Source organism: Eufriesea mexicana, unplaced genomic scaffold, assembly GCF_001483705.2.
Source record: "Eufriesea mexicana isolate 0111107269 unplaced genomic scaffold, ASM148370v2 scaffold2534, whole genome shotgun sequence".
NCBI lineage: Eukaryota > Metazoa > Arthropoda > Insecta > Hymenoptera > Apidae > Eufriesea > Eufriesea mexicana.
Window position 1 is genome coordinate 661,646 of NW_016910610.1, and position 16,132 is coordinate 677,777.

A 16,132-nucleotide genomic window follows, 5' to 3' on the forward strand; every position below is an offset into this window, starting at 1 on the left:
AACCATAAACACTGGAAACATTTTTTGATAAAGGCAATAAATAACAAATTATTTGAAATGGCTATTCTTATTAACAAATATTATGCATACGTATATATAGGAAATATAATAAATAACTAATGGAGAAATAAAATACTATATCACAATAATATTAATGTGTATTACCATGATATTATAATATCATATAAAATACAATATAAAAAGTTAATAAAAATATAAATACTTATTTTCTTTATCTTAACTAGGCTTTATTAATTTTGATTAATCTTAATCATAATCTCAATTAATCCTTATCAAAAGTGACACAATCGCTCGTGAAATACACAGAAATATTAAGATGCATTGCTGTACTTCAAAGTATATAAATATGTCGTTGATATTTTGAAGGACAACAAACCTGTGGTGCTTACATTTTATTTAAATAATTATTAATTATTGCCAATTAACATCGGTGCATCTGCAAACGTTGTCCACTTTGTAAATACATTATTTGCATTGCAATGACCATTTTGCCAAATTTAAATAATAATATGCAGCACACGCGTTTCATTAACGTACATTAAACAATCGATTAGAGCGAACGATCTGGTTCGAAAGGAAAAATAAATTTACCAGCACAATGTCGTTATTTCGTAAAACACACAGAATACTAATCGAGCAATTAATAAAACGACAGCAAACAAATACAAATTACACGAATCAACAGCCAAAGCAACGTCGTATCAAGCAGTTCAATTGAAAACTTCACCCTTAATGGATCTAACTGTCTTAATAGACTTGATACACTTAATGGGATAAGAGACAAGCACAGGAACTCGAAACCAGCATTATTCGTTATAATATTAAAAATATGAGAGTAATAATATGAAACAAAGATGACAAAATACATAAAATAATAAGGAAATGATAAAATGTATAGAAATGAATGACATATATAAAATAAAAGTAATAGAATATACGAAATAATCTGAAAATATATTAGCTATTTTTAGCCTCAATTTTGGTTGCCTTTGACGGGGCAAAATTAAAATTAAATATAATAAAAGAAAATTTAAATTGAATATTTCTGCTTTAATTTAAAATCCCGATTAAATTGATAGAATGAAATATTGTTGAAATTTAATAAATACTGTTAAAGTACAGTAACAATGAAATAAAACAAAATTTATTTAATTTAATTTTTAAAATAAATAATTGCCGTGAATAAAATATCTGATGTGAATAAAATAAAATATTAAAATGCATTAATGGTGATATAAAATGAAATTTAAAAGACAAGCATATACGAACATATAACTCTGAAAATTAATAATTATTATAAATACATCATTTAATATTAGTATAATTAGAATATGGGAATATAGTAATGATCAAATAAAATAAAACTCGAAAAACAGAAATATATGAAAAGCAAACATTTCAGTCACGTGACATTATGCAAAATTAAAAATATAATGTAATAATAAAATATAAAATATAAAATTCTGAAGAATAATCTACTATACCATGGAAGCTATTACGAATAACATTTAAATGACTATAAAGTCACCACTTAATAATTAATAAAATTACAATATCCATTTTTGACTTGAATATTTGAACATCTAAGAAGATTCGACATGCTCACTAAAATAAACGCTTAAAAAATATCATATCGTATGATATCTGAAGAATTTATAAAGGAGGATGTTAAAAAAGGTCATTTTTGGTATTCTTGGAAGATGCTCTTGTAGGATGGCGGAAACTGGTTTTGAGACACCAAAAATTGACAAAACAGCAAGCAGCACAAAATAACGCAAACTCGAAACTCATAAAACTGATTTAACTTAGGAAAAGAACACCAAGATAACGGAACGAAAACACACAAAGACGCACTCTAATTTAACTCTCTTTCCAACACCGAGCGACTCACGCTCGTGCTGGTCACAATTGATTTCTAAGGACTCTGTTTTGGTCGTCAAGGACCATGCTTTTATGCTTTTCTTAACCTACGCTTCACTTCCCCGTAGGGACCACGCAACTTAATTTTGTTACCCAAAATAACTTTTCCATTTGCTTCTAGAAAATATCGATCGGTTTATAATTTGTTTTTGCTGGCAATGGCCGATTCGCGATTTCTTTTCGAAATGGTATCCTAAATTCTTAACCCGTTCTATACCGTGGATATCGCCACAATGTCTCTCCCTTAGAACGGACGTCGTGCCAATGATGGAAACGTTCCATAAACGATCGAGAGCGAAAATTACAGAAAGGGCGAAGTCTCCACGCGTAATAAACCATTAGTAGTTCTTAACCCTACCGCTACGCTGAGCGTCGCTGCAGAGTTCCTCCCATAGAACGAAGCGCCATGTCAAAGGTGGAAACATTGCGTGCGCGCAGTCTTTAGTACTCGGGGCCAAGTCTTTTGAAATAAAAAGAAAAAGAAAAAGAAAAACTGATCACCGCAATAGTGCTTTCAATTCTTTGCGAAGAGAACTAAGCGGAACGGGAGCACTTGTCTTAATTTTTACTCAATTTTTGTGGCTCGTGACTATAGTTACCCGTCTTGTGTAGATGGCGTTTCCTGGTCGGTAATTATAGTCACCCGTAGTAGCGAAAGGGTTAAAGGTCCTAAAGGAATTTTTCATCTCCAGGTGAAAGTGAAAGATGTGAAAAATGGTCTCTTCTTAACATCCTCCTTTAGATAAAATTTATACTATTTAATTATTTTATCTATTTATTATCTAAATTTATAATATTTAACACGAGGTGAACTCTATCTTTAAAAATGAGATTTCAGTATACATTTTTCATCGCTTCGTTCTTTTCTCTCTATTACCAGAAGAGTTTCAAGATTCTAAGTACTAAAGAAGAGATTGTAATTCTCATCTGCTTCTCAATAGCAATCGACTATCATAAGTCTACGCGACTGCAATCCTGCGACTGGGTTTTCCCTAAGCCAGGTGACGTGTGCATGGTCTCGTCATCCTGAAGTCGATAAATATTCCCTGAACGTTGCCAGTGTATGAGATTTCAAAGATTCCTCTTTGTTGAAACGGTTCAGCCCAGTTAGTCTAATCAAGAAGAAAGAAATTCGAGCATGTCGAGGACACACGTATAGAGTAGAGAGGAGTAAACACATATAGAGGCTAAGATGATGAGAGACTTTTCAGACTCAGCACTTTGTAGCAAGGCTAATATTTACACCTATTAATATTGAGTTCACACTGAGCTGTTCGTAGACTGTTCGCGAATAGAGATAACATCGCATCCATACTGGGACTTGCGAGCAAAACAGAAGCCGTGCCTGGTAGTAGGTTCTCTGATGTATAATGATTTCGACGATAGCGAGATCGTGAATTTACTAGAGCGCAAAAATACAGGTGTTTTAACTTTTAAAATAGAAGTTTAAGATACTTCAGGATAATAGACAGCTGAGGGATCAATCAGTATTGTGTAGAATGCTGATTTAGAATGAGTTCCCTGTTGCTGATGTATTGCATTGTTGATGATGTATGATAAATTGAGGTTCTTTCAAATGGGATTCAAATATTCCACAGGATTTAACGATAGGAAATTGATAATGAGGGGTAATCAATGAAATTAAAAGATAATTTACCGTTTCTCTTTGTCTTTTTGATCATCTTATGTTGTGTGTATAATATGTAAAAGTACCCTATTATAGTATAACTAGTTAGACCAGCAGTCTAACCTTCTTCTCGTTCCTGCACGGTGTCATTTCGATACTGATGACATTTCAATACTCAATCACCTTTAAATACAATAACCTATCATTCGAATATCACTCAGACTAGCTATCATCTCTTTGAACTAATATTCGGTGTTTGCTGAAAATAAAATTCACTAGGCACTAGGGACTTCCTCACAGAAGTCTCCATATTCTAATACATCTCATGAACTACTCGTGAATAGCAATGTGGGCCAAGCATAACATTAAAAAACACAGTTGAAGACTAAAAATGTAGAATAATATCCACTCATTTGAAATGAAAATCGACGTTCAAAAGCTCAATTCGAGATCTTATACCGAGACTTAGAACTGTAAGTCATCGTTGGTTGAAACGAACTATTATAAGTGAAGTAACCCACGGTAGTTGCTAATGATTTAATGTATGAGCGAAGGAACATTTACATTTGATTACCAGAGGTAGATAAAGTGTACATTTATACGAAGTATAACATGTCTATGAAAACATGTCGTTCGTGGCCGTAGATTCATGATCGTTAGGGCAAACCGGATTTGCTGACAAGCCACTAGGCGAAACAAAGGGACAGCATAGCGTTAATAAGATATTTATCGCATGCTAATAGAGACAGACATTTCAGTGCATTTCCGGACACGAAGGGGTAGCAATTAGTTTCAAAGTTAGATTAGTCCACGTAGCCATGCGTACGATGTATATACGTAATAAGGATTTCATTAATTACCGATTTCACGGAGCGGAAACTTGTACCAATGTGATTTGCCCGATGAAATATGTCGCCGTCGGTTTGAGGCCGATAACATTTCAGTGAACATTGAAATCCTTCGTATTTGCATTTCTTGTACTTGTTTCCCAGCTTGCACGATATTCCGAATTTCCTTCCTTGTGTTTATGATAATAGGATTAATGAAACGAATATATATTAATTGCATAATATAAAAGATTTAGAAATGTAATTAATAATTATTAATATACAAATAATTAAGTAATAAATATTAATTTACATGTACTTAATCAGTGGTTATTATCGCACAATACTTAAATAAATAATTAAACAGTCTATTAAAAGTCCTTTCATTATAGTTTAGTAAAAATAATTTGATATATCAGGACGTACGAAAACTTAATACTACTGAATTATTAATACCCAATAAAAATAAATACTAATAAAACTTAATACTACTTAATTATTAAAAACTAATAAAAATAAGTACTACTAATAATATAAATTTTTATTCCCAAGATAATATTATTGATAAAAATTGTCAGGATTATTATTAACATTAATATTAATTTATAATTTATGTACTTAATCAATGGTTATTATCATTCAATACTTAAATAAATAATTAAACAGTCTATTGAAAGTACTTTCATTATAGTTTAGTTTATTAAAAGTAATTTGATAAATTAGTATGTACAAAAACTTAATACTACTTAATTATTAATATCTAATAAAAATAAATACTACTAATAACATAAATTTTTATTCCCAAGATAATATTATTTAAAAAAATTCTCAAGATTATTTGTTTCCATTTTCACTGTTATATGTATAAAAATTTTGATCAATAGCAAAAGTATTTTTATCGTATAATATTTCTGTGTGATTAAATTTTGTTTAATATTAAATACTCGGAAGAAAAGCAAAAATTAGACTTCCAATATTCAATTCTCTGCTTTTATAACTTTTACAAGTTTCTATTAAAATAATTTGCATTATGGTCTTTAAAATAATCTTCGCCAGTAAAATGCATTTTTATTTTAATGGTAAATTTCATTCTCTCCTACACATCATGTTCTTACACTTCCATAGAAAACATTAAGTTTATTACGAAACTTTATTACAACAAATATTATTCAACATTACCATAAAGAAGTTATTCAACGAAGTACTATTTAACAATAAAATTCCTTAAAAATGAGAAGAAAGATAAGTAAACGATAAAAAATAGATAATAAGTACCATAAGTCTACTAAAACGTGAAAAAACTATATAACTAAACCAAATAAGAAAATCATATGCAGTAGTCAAAAGAACTACTTACAAACAAGTCGAAACTCCCAGATTCCCAGCGTTTAACCTCAAATTCCCACGAACTACGTATCACTAGACTCGCAACCTTCCCCCTCCACCGTGCCTTAAATATCACGTTAGACGCGCGTATCGTTTCATTTGCATTCACACTCGTCTCGAAATTAAATACTACGCGGGAAACACCCTCGCGACCCGCTAAAGCGGCCGCTTTAACGACGGTGTGCATGAACAGCCAGCAGAGAGTCATAAATTACCGTCTAATCTCGAATTATTCATACATGCCGCGAGGTGCGCAGTCCGTATGCGCAGTCCGTGTGCGCAGCTGACTCACGTGGACGCTGTGGACAGGCGGAAGGCGCAGGAGATCGGATTAAAACGCGCGTGGGTGAGATTGGTTCCACGAGTCAGTTCCGATTGTCTGTGATTGGCGAACAGGTGCGAGCGGCGGGTATCTGGTATGTAGGAAATCGAGAACGCCGTCGAATCTCTCTCGTGAATGCGCCGCGGTCGAGTGCCTCGAATGGCGGATTTTATGCGTCTAATCGTGAAACGTGGGAAATTTCGTTTGAATGATTGATAAGGAACCTAGACACGCGATGATTGCAATTGATGGATAGTCTTGCTGAAACTATAATTCACTGGATTATTCGTTTGTATAATGTGAGGTTAGGTTTGGAAGTTCCGTAGATAGAATTGCGGGAAATTCAAAGAGAATGTGTGATTATAGAATTATCATTTTATTCAATTATGTATTCTCTGTTCTTCTTCTGTGATCTTTTATTATTTATTGTATAGTTATGGAATCGCCTTTTTCAAAATAGTTTTTAACTGTTTCAGTGACAAATTCTTAATGTTAGGTCAGGTATGCGAGTTTCGTACATAGAATTGCGGGAAATTCAAAGACATTTTATTAAATTCTTCGTTTACTTCGCTTTTTTGAAATACTTTTTGACACTTTTAGTGTCGAATTTTTAAAAATAGTTTGAAAAATAGCTTCTATTCTTCTGCATAGATAAAATATTTCACAGTTACTCCTAATTATATTCAATATTTGATATTTCAGCCATTTTCAGACAAAGTGATTAACCTCGCTTTGGAAATTTTTTAAAATTTTTGTACCAAAGCAATGGATTGATTTCCAAATTTTTATATTTAAAATAAACGTCTACTTTTAGCCCTTATAGTGTTAATCGATTTGGTAAATTGCTTCGTTTAAATGGATAATATAAAGTATCCCTAGCAACCTTCCTCTACTCGCCACCAGAGGGACACTTATCCGCTATTTTCCATCTTTTCTTAGGAGTTCTCGCCTAAGTATCCGTGTCATATAAATATTATTTCCTATTTAAATTGTATTATTATGATGTCTTCTATAAAATACAAATCTTTTAGGATAGTTTTACTAATAAATCCACTATAATAGGCCCCGAACGAAAGAAGAAGAATTGTTCTTGTTCCGATAGTGCACTCTTCTCTCTCTACCACTTTCCTTCGATAATATATTACAGTATTCTCACAACCTTTTATATCGAGAGCCTTATCGTGCTTCACATTATTCTCCGATCCGTTTCTCCTGCACTTTAAACGATCGATTCGATCAAATACCCGCAAGCCCTCTAACAGATATTCAATTGCAAGATCGCGGAGCCTCGCGATTCGAAGGGTAGTCAGCCAGCTTGAACCTTCCAACTCAGCGCTTTGGATCGTTCGATGCCCCATCGTCGGTTAGCTGTCACTCGGGGCACCTTCCAACGCTTAGGCACACGTTAATTCGCATGTCTAGAAATCAGGCCGATGACTCGTTGCGTGTACGACACCTGCATGCCCGTCAGCTGCGAACGTATCGCACCTGTGTAATCCAATTTGAAATCGTACAGGCAGCAGAGAAGAAGGTAACTCGTAACGATACGTATGACAATGTGCGAACTCATGAATGATTTATGAACGAGACCACGCGACAGCGTCGAATACCCGAGGGGGTCGTTCCACTCTCTCTTCTATTTTTCTTTTTCTTCTGGCAAAATAAGCGTTTATCCAGCCGCCATTTACATACAATTCGCGCTTGCCGCATATTACATTGTCGATAAACGTATCGACCAACGTGTTGAACTTGTGCTCTAATCATTGTTCATTGAACAGTTACACTAGGCGGATAAAAACGTCTCATTATGCGTCGCAGGTTTACAACAAAATTCTTGCCATTCCTCCAAGTGCAAGACACAAATTCTCTTATTGATTCTCAAGAATAGGGTAGGAGGTAAAAGAATCACTTTTGACAAAAAACGACGGGGACTGTGAGATCTCCTTATAGGGGTTTTGATATCTTGTGGTTCCTCGGTGCTGTCTGTTGAGGTTTACAACAAAATTCTTGTCATTCCTCCAAATGCAAGACACAACTTCTCTTATTGGTTCTCTAGAATAGGGCAGGAGGTAAAATAATCTTTTTTGACAGAAATCGACGGAAACTGTGAGGATCTTCCCATGGGGGTTTTGATATCTTGTGGTTCGTCTGTCCGTTGATAACCTGTACGTCATCTTGCTATGATAGATGGCAGGTTAGAAGGGTTGCAGGGAAGGAATGCGTCTGATCTTGGGCCTGCTGGTGGACTCGTCAGTAAGATTTTCTAACATGCCCTGCCTTAGACGAAGAGTACTTAAGCGGATCAGGAATTTATATTTGTTGCGGCCCTAGGACCGCATGTCCCAAGTTAAGTGCAGGACTGTTTCTATCCTTATTGCCAGCGTCCCTTGATTCATATACACTCGAGATCACTTAATCACCACTTGCTTTAACCTTAGCAAGGGTCAATAAATCACCCTTAGGACGATAGGTATAAGGACCCAAGCAAAAATTTTAAAAATTAGAAAAATTAGGAAGAATGGAATGAAGTAGAATATCGAATCGAACTCTACATAAGACCCCAAAGAGTCAACTACTATGACGAATTAACTCGTTAGTGAAAGCTACTGATATAGCATATGAGACGAGTAAATTCAAGAATGGAATTTTCATGTAAGATAATTCTTATTCTGCTTATTTTTACTCGTATTATTTTATTTCTGTTCGTACCAGTCGTTTCGTTTGATAGAAGCAATTTTGGTTTAAATTATTTGCTTGTTTATTAAGAAATTCCCTCCTGTTTAGTTAAATGTAAGTTATGATATTTCAGATTTATTGTGGGCACGACGAACTAACTCGTCTTCGCAAACTTTCCATAGCACGTGCAGAGCGCATTTCGATCAACGACCTTCCCAATTAACACGTTGACTGTCATAGAGAACATCGCCAAAGACGCCATGATGGCCGACGATATTGAAATTATTAAAAACATTTGATTTAAATAAATAGTAATACTTATAAAATTTTCAAAATCTATATTGTTATTGCAATAACATAAAGAATCTACATTTATGTCCCCATAAGTAGCTGTTCATAATTGCTGTATAACTGATAGCCACTTACAATTATTCAACAGGGTACAGTATAATACTAACCTTCCTTTGTAAAATCAAATTTGATTTATAATTATATAATTTCAAAACAAAGTATCAACCTAATTACCAACCTAACCTAAAAACCACCGGTATTAGCAACTTATGTTACTCATTACTACACTTAACTTATCCTAACTACAGTAAAATAATACTAACCTTCCTTTGTAAAATCAAATTTGGTTTATAATGATATAATATCGAAAGAAAGTATACCAACCTAATTACCAACCTAACCTAAAAGCCCCAGGTATTACCAACTTATTAGTTACTCAATTTACATCAACTTATCGTAATTACAGTAAAATAAAATTTAAATTGTCCATCACTACTGAAATTATGTATTTAATTTTTCAAAGAAATGAAAGATATATACTGTGCCTAACTGATTTATTTTAATAGGGTTTTAAAAATATCCTTTCCAAATTTTTAACGACTCTATCCACTACTGAGTATACATGCACAATTTACATACATGTTACTTTGAAGGAACACTGAAAATCACAATGTACTATTATCTTGTCACGTGCTACAAAATAGATCTGACAAACGACGTGTTAAAAATTAGAGATTGGCCAATCCTTAATCTGACAATTATGTATCTAACACGTTAAGTGTCCAGCCCGTTTTGCTTGCCGTTCCGTTCAGGCCCAGATTCAGCCGTCAAGTGGGCCACCGGCGACGGGCCAAGTGTTCATAAAACTCAGAGATACTGTACCAATTGTTATAACAGGAATTTCCAAACGTTAGGTCCAAAGATGGCGAAGAATTTAACACCAAAAGTTAGCACCTTTTGGTTCTAGTCTGGGCCAGTCTCTGAGGACCGGCCGGGCCCGAACGGAAAGTCTAGCACCGATCCCTGGGACCCGGCGTGGCACTTAACGTGTTAATTTTGCAAAGAAAAATGTATACCGTGCCTAACTGATTCATTTTAACGGGGTTCCTGTAAGATATGCGATGAATATGCGATCGATACGGGGACCGTGCTAAGTAACGATACGGCCCAGCGCGTGCGCGCGATGAACACGCGCAGGAGAACGATCGCCGTCTCCCGATGTATGATTTTGGGAGATTTATTGCGACTGGTGTTTGCCCACCTCGTGTGTGCTGTGAATATTCGTGACTGCATTGTATTTTACGTTTCCACGTGTATTTAGTTTACTTATATTTTCCATTTACCAAACCCACTTTATTAATAAATCCCAACAGTTCCAGAAATATCCCTTCCAAATTTTTATCTATATCCACTACTGAGTACAAATACAAAGTTTGCATACATTGCGTTACTCCGAAGAAACACTGAATATCACAGTACGCTATTATTTTGTCACGTACAAAATTGATCTGACAGTCAACGTGTTAAAAGTTAGAGCTTGGCCAATTGAACTGTCCAAACCGTCAGCGAATTTCTCTCTCTTTATTCCAAAGCCCAATACCCAAACGACGGTATCTGTAAAAGTTTTCTTTTTGTTTTCCGAAGATCTTACAGTCTCAGTTGGCGTCAGCACCCGATAGCGGAACGCTGCTGGCCGACGCGGCTCTGGATAGTTCAGGAAGCGGTGACAGGCCAATATGGAGGAAGAAAGGCACAGGGGAGGACATCGATAACGACGACGAGGACGTGCGTGGTTACGATCACGACGACGAGGAGGCATCTGGATCAGGAATGGGCCCCACTACACTAGGTACAAATTCCATATTCTTCAGATTTATGTGCCCCAATTTTTTCCGATGTTACATCCCTGAATTTTTCTCATGAAGTTATGTTATTCTTATTCTTTTCATATGGAGAATAGCATACTCGTGAACATACTCGTGATAGTGTTACGGAATTTAGTTGAATATTTGTAGGGTACATTGGGACTGAAACAGGTCTTTTAATCATTTATAGCTATGCGTTTTGATTGCTTAACTCATTAGCTGCCACGATCCCCATTTTGGAATTTTGAAATTTTACGTACACCACTCGGCCTCAAAAATATATTTGGTACGCCTGACAGTTTAGTTTTATTCTATATATATCAGTCAATATTGCATGTAGCAAAATGTGTGTATTCTGTGCTTCGTTTCTATATAACAAGCGAACAAATTTGAAATTCGCGTGTAAGTTGAACGGAATAGGATTGTCATATTTGAAGCATTATATTTTTGGTTTGGTTTTTATATTATAATGAAATGCCGTGCATAAATATGTAATTTAGAGGTTATAAAAACGATTTGTTACTTACTCAGTCTTTTGTTTTTTATTGAAATGATTTTATCGATCATTTTATAACGATACCCATTTTGGGGCTTTTTCAAAAATATCAAATATTTTCGAAACGAAACGTAATTTTAATATAATTATACTGTTACACAACCTTTTGTGCATATATATAACTTATCCGGCCAAAAATTTCCGAAAAAGAAATTTGGGAGTTAATGGGTTAATGTAAGTTATGATTATGAAATAATTTCAGAATAGAGCAAATTATATTTATATCATGATCACTGTTTTATTTTAAGTCAGAAAAATTATTTGAACGTTTTTATTGTTAATTGTAGACTATAATTAGACTATAATTTTTTGGTTACTTAAAATGATGTTTCGTGGCCTGGAATTTTTTAATATATAAATATTAAGCTATTAAAATAATTTAATATATAATTTTTTTAATTTAATTAAATTTTGGTATTTTCTTCTCTGCTCGTTTAATTATGCTTCTTAGTTTTAAAAATAAAGTTACAATTAATGATTAATGAATTTCTAATTTTCTAATGGAATTAATTTCATCTTTTTAAAGAAATATGAATTCTTCCATTAAAAGAAATAACTATTAAGCTTGTAAATGTAGCAATTTTAAGCAAAATATTCGCATTTAAGATATATAATTCCAACCACTTGTTGCATATGTAATTCACACATGTTGAAATTTTTAAATAGCATTTGTTATCGCTTTATTAATATTTCTCACCAGTTCCTCGTAATATGCCAGAGAACATTCCACAATTTTTGCAACACTTAACTCTGGAAAAAGATTAAAATAAATGTTCAAAATTAAATTTAACCGCGTACTCGAATAAATTAAAATAATTTCAAAGCTCTCCAAGGATTCCATATCACGACGTCGCTATTTAAATGATACAATTGTAGAATAAATACTTTCTGTTTTAAAAGAAATTTTAATTGGATAAAATTAGCATAAAATATTTGAAAGTTCCTAAAATAACTAGACTACAATTCGTAATAAAACTCGAAGGTTTAACTAGGTTGTTGCTCGGACAGAATTTCCGAGATGAAGTTGGATATATATAATAACGTGATACGTTAACATAGATGTAATATATCCGCGAAAGAAACGTTATCTCAGAGTTAACAATAAATTGGAAGCACTACTACGCCAGGTAATAAACGAAACGACACCATATGATTGGAAAGGATTTTGTAAACACGTAGAAACACTGGAACGCGAATATTGGACGAAAGACGGAATAATAGAAGATGCAACTGAAGACTTAGAATTGGAAATACAAAGCAGTGAGTCGGATAAAAAATCAGATGACAATAGCTCAAAGATTTATAAAGTAAAGAAGTACAAATGTAATAATAATTAACATCATTTATGAAAATTGATTTAAAATTTAAGATGTATTTCTTATGATAAATTAATTATATAATTGCATCATACCAGATAACCGCTTAAAAAAATCATACGATGCAACATAAATATAAAAAATATGTGTATAGTACATAACGTATGCTGCATAATGCAATGAAAAGTTAATCAAGATGCTAATTAGTAATTAGCAATTGCAAATAATCATGTGTTCATCAGAAGAATCTGAAGTTAATATGCTTTTGGGATGAGTCTACGCTCTTGCATCTATTTCTTGCGTCTGTCTCACTTTGTCTCGTTGCTTCGTTCGCTTTCTTTGTCACATGGTGTTCTATGACCGGGCTAACAGGAAGGGATCAGTTCTACCAATAAGGAAAGCGTTTTACTCTACTTCTGCCATGATGTTAGAATGGTTGGGCTGGTGGAGATTCGGTCCTACAAGTTTCTCAGATAACTTCTTTTCAGCAACGCATAGTAGCTCAACCATAACCAGGCCTAGCTCTATTAATTTAGAACAGACCGCATCCCAGCAACATTGTCGCATCTGCGTAAACGGGCCTTACAACCGCACTAAACTCCCACCATGCGAGTTGCAGTGTTCGAGACGCAACAAAGCCAACAATACTATCTTTAATGAACCCACCCAAATCCGATCCTACTTATATTTAAAAATCTACGTAACCACTACCACATAAACATCCATTGCCTAATAATAATAAAGCTGCACTTCTAAACCAAGCAGCAAATTATCCCAGGAAATGAACGAAAACGAATTATCTGTTACAGATCCACTGACGAAGACATCAACGATACTGAAGAATCGCGAGAATCCGACCACAGGTGGCGCCTCGAGCATTCTCCTGTCGTCCATCGTAATGGCGGTCGCCTGTGTACCGTTGATCGCCTAAGTTAAATCGAAGCCGGCGTGAAAGAAGGGAACGACGTTTCGACGACCCGCGACCTAGACAAGACGTAGACAAAACGATTTTGGTGCCCGCGTCGGCGAACAGGATGATCCTGCTCGACACGAGGGATCTGATCCGTTAACGGATCATACGAATCTGCTTTATAGGTATTTATCGTGCCGCCTGAACGGAACAGCTGCGAGAGGAAATGTCCCGTGACAACCGTTTGGGAAATCCGTTTCGTTGTTCGTGGCTGAGAATCGATGCGTGTCGATCGATCGAACGAGGACTGTGCGTTTCGTATCGAAGTTCGAGAGCAAGGTTCTGAGAATCGTTCGCGTTCGAAGATAACCTTCTTGGCTCGTTGGCCTGCGTGATCGAGTATCCGAGAAGTGTCGCAACCACGAGGCTGAATAGACATTTTTCCAGGCAGAGGTCGTTCCATACGGATAGGAAACCGTAGGTCAGGATCTGATATCGAATAGCCGGGAGCAAAAAGTGTCACAGGAGAGAGAGAGAGATCGTTGGACAAGTGTCTCGCCAGCAATGGCGTCCTGCTCTCGACGATGCGCCAAGGATCGAGCGACGGCGGCGGTTGGTACTACTTGCAGCGAGAATGCTTGGGCGATTAAAAATGGCGGCGCGAGGCCTGGAGGAACAACGAGCAGACCGATTCTCATCGATAGCGCGTCTCGTTGCTAGCGAACCAGACCACGAAGGATGGGATTATATTTAGGAAAGTAGAAACGTTTCGAGGAAAATTAAAGTTGGTCCGGTTGGTCGAGCTGCTCGTGTGTGTGGAGCGAGGAAGGAACGACGGGCGGGTAAAGAGTAGGTCGAGAGTGACGCCAATGGTAATGTTGTCCTTTTCTGTTTTACGATGCCAGTAAGCACGATCCGTGGCCATCCGACGAAAATGACTGCGCTGCCGCGATTCCACCGAACGGCGGAAGATTCCTCTAAGCAGCGCATTCTGTTTTTCTGGAGGATTGGTAAATTGAGGCGAAAAGGAAGAGACCATTTCGTATGAAATTGGAGCCAAAGGAGAAAATGTCGAGAATAATCCCCGAGCAACGCTACGATATCGTGTTACGTCTATGGGAGATCAGATTTGATAACATAGGAGAAGGACGGAAGAGTAATACCGGAAAGAATAATACTGCAGTTCCGGATAAACGAAGAATAACACTGTATCGTGGTATTAAAAAATTTCAAGGCAACACCTTGCACGAAACACGCGGCAATATCATACGAGCCAGATGAGCACGACTGATTCTCTCATGGGTCAAGGAATCCTATCGGTCCACATATATACACGAGTTTGGTAAACGTTCCCTTTCGCCAAAAGATTCAACGAGGAGAGACCACGTGAACAAACAAAAGCTGCAACCTCGATCAATAATATAGGCATCGTTGATACGCACACTCTGCTGTGAATACTTTGCGAACAGCGTGAGGTAATCGCCTGGCAAAACTTACGCCGTTCGCGTCGCGCGACAAATCAAAGTGTCTTTCCTTCATGAAAGTATCAAACGACTAATCGAAATAAGCAGCAACGAGCAACAATAACAACGGAAAGATATCTCGCTTGCAGCCAACGGCTCCAAACGACCCGGCGAAGCCGAACAACGTCACCCCGACCTTTGTTCCTCGCGTTTTGCGCTGTTCTTCGTCACGCACGAATTGCCTCCCGTTCGCGGCGACGCTTTTTGTCGCCGACGTCGATACACGGACTAATGGCGGGGACCATCCCCGTCGGTGATATCGCGTGTGCATGCCATATATCAAAGCTAACTGCCAAAACGCCAGTTACGCGGCCCGAAGCTGCTTTCCCGCTGAGCGCTCGGTTGTCGATTTCCAGTCCCTCGGGGAACGATGCCTTCCGCTTTCATCCACGGTAAACGTTCCCAAGGTTAGCCGCGAGACGATCAGCAACGTCGTCCATGCTAAGTAGAGTGCTCCACGTAGACAGACATAGCGATTGCAATGCCATCTGTCAGCAGTAGGAAGCGTTCCTTTTCAGATGGAGTGTTCGGATGGAGGCAGAGGCGTAGGAAGATCGACACCGATCGTTTTGATTTGTTTCTTTTATAATTTTCCGAGTAGGATACGCGCAGAGTGGTTGATACGCTGCGAGCAGTCGTACGAAGGTGTATACGGGATCGTACGATCGATTGGTTAGGCCGAGCGGATCAAGCACTCCTCCTTGGACGTCTAATCGTTGAAGAGTAGCTCGACGAACTCGATGACCGGTGATTCGAATTTAAATTGCTGTCAGAGCCTAGCTAGGCCAACGATAACGCGCTAGCGATTCGATGGTGTTCTAAAAGACGCGTTGTTAGAACCTGGTGTACCAAAATTTCTCGCAATCGACTTGAATCCAGTGCCATAATGTTT

The 16,132-nt window shown here is 36.5% G+C and overlaps 1 protein-coding gene across 1 annotated transcript in view; it reads left to right on the forward strand.

The window, feature by feature from the left end:
- dally (division abnormally delayed protein) overlaps positions 1-15,117 on the forward strand; it is a 477,850-nt gene extending 462,733 nt beyond the window's left edge. Inside the window, exons 7-8 of the mRNA XM_017903784.1 lie at positions 10,715-10,919; positions 13,617-15,117. Coding sequence (XP_017759273.1) covers positions 10,715-10,919; positions 13,617-13,738 — 327 coding nt within the window. The 3' untranslated portion in view covers positions 13,739-15,117. The remainder of the gene's footprint in view (positions 1-10,714; positions 10,920-13,616) is intronic.
- The last annotated feature ends 1,015 nt before the right edge of the window (positions 15,118-16,132 follow it).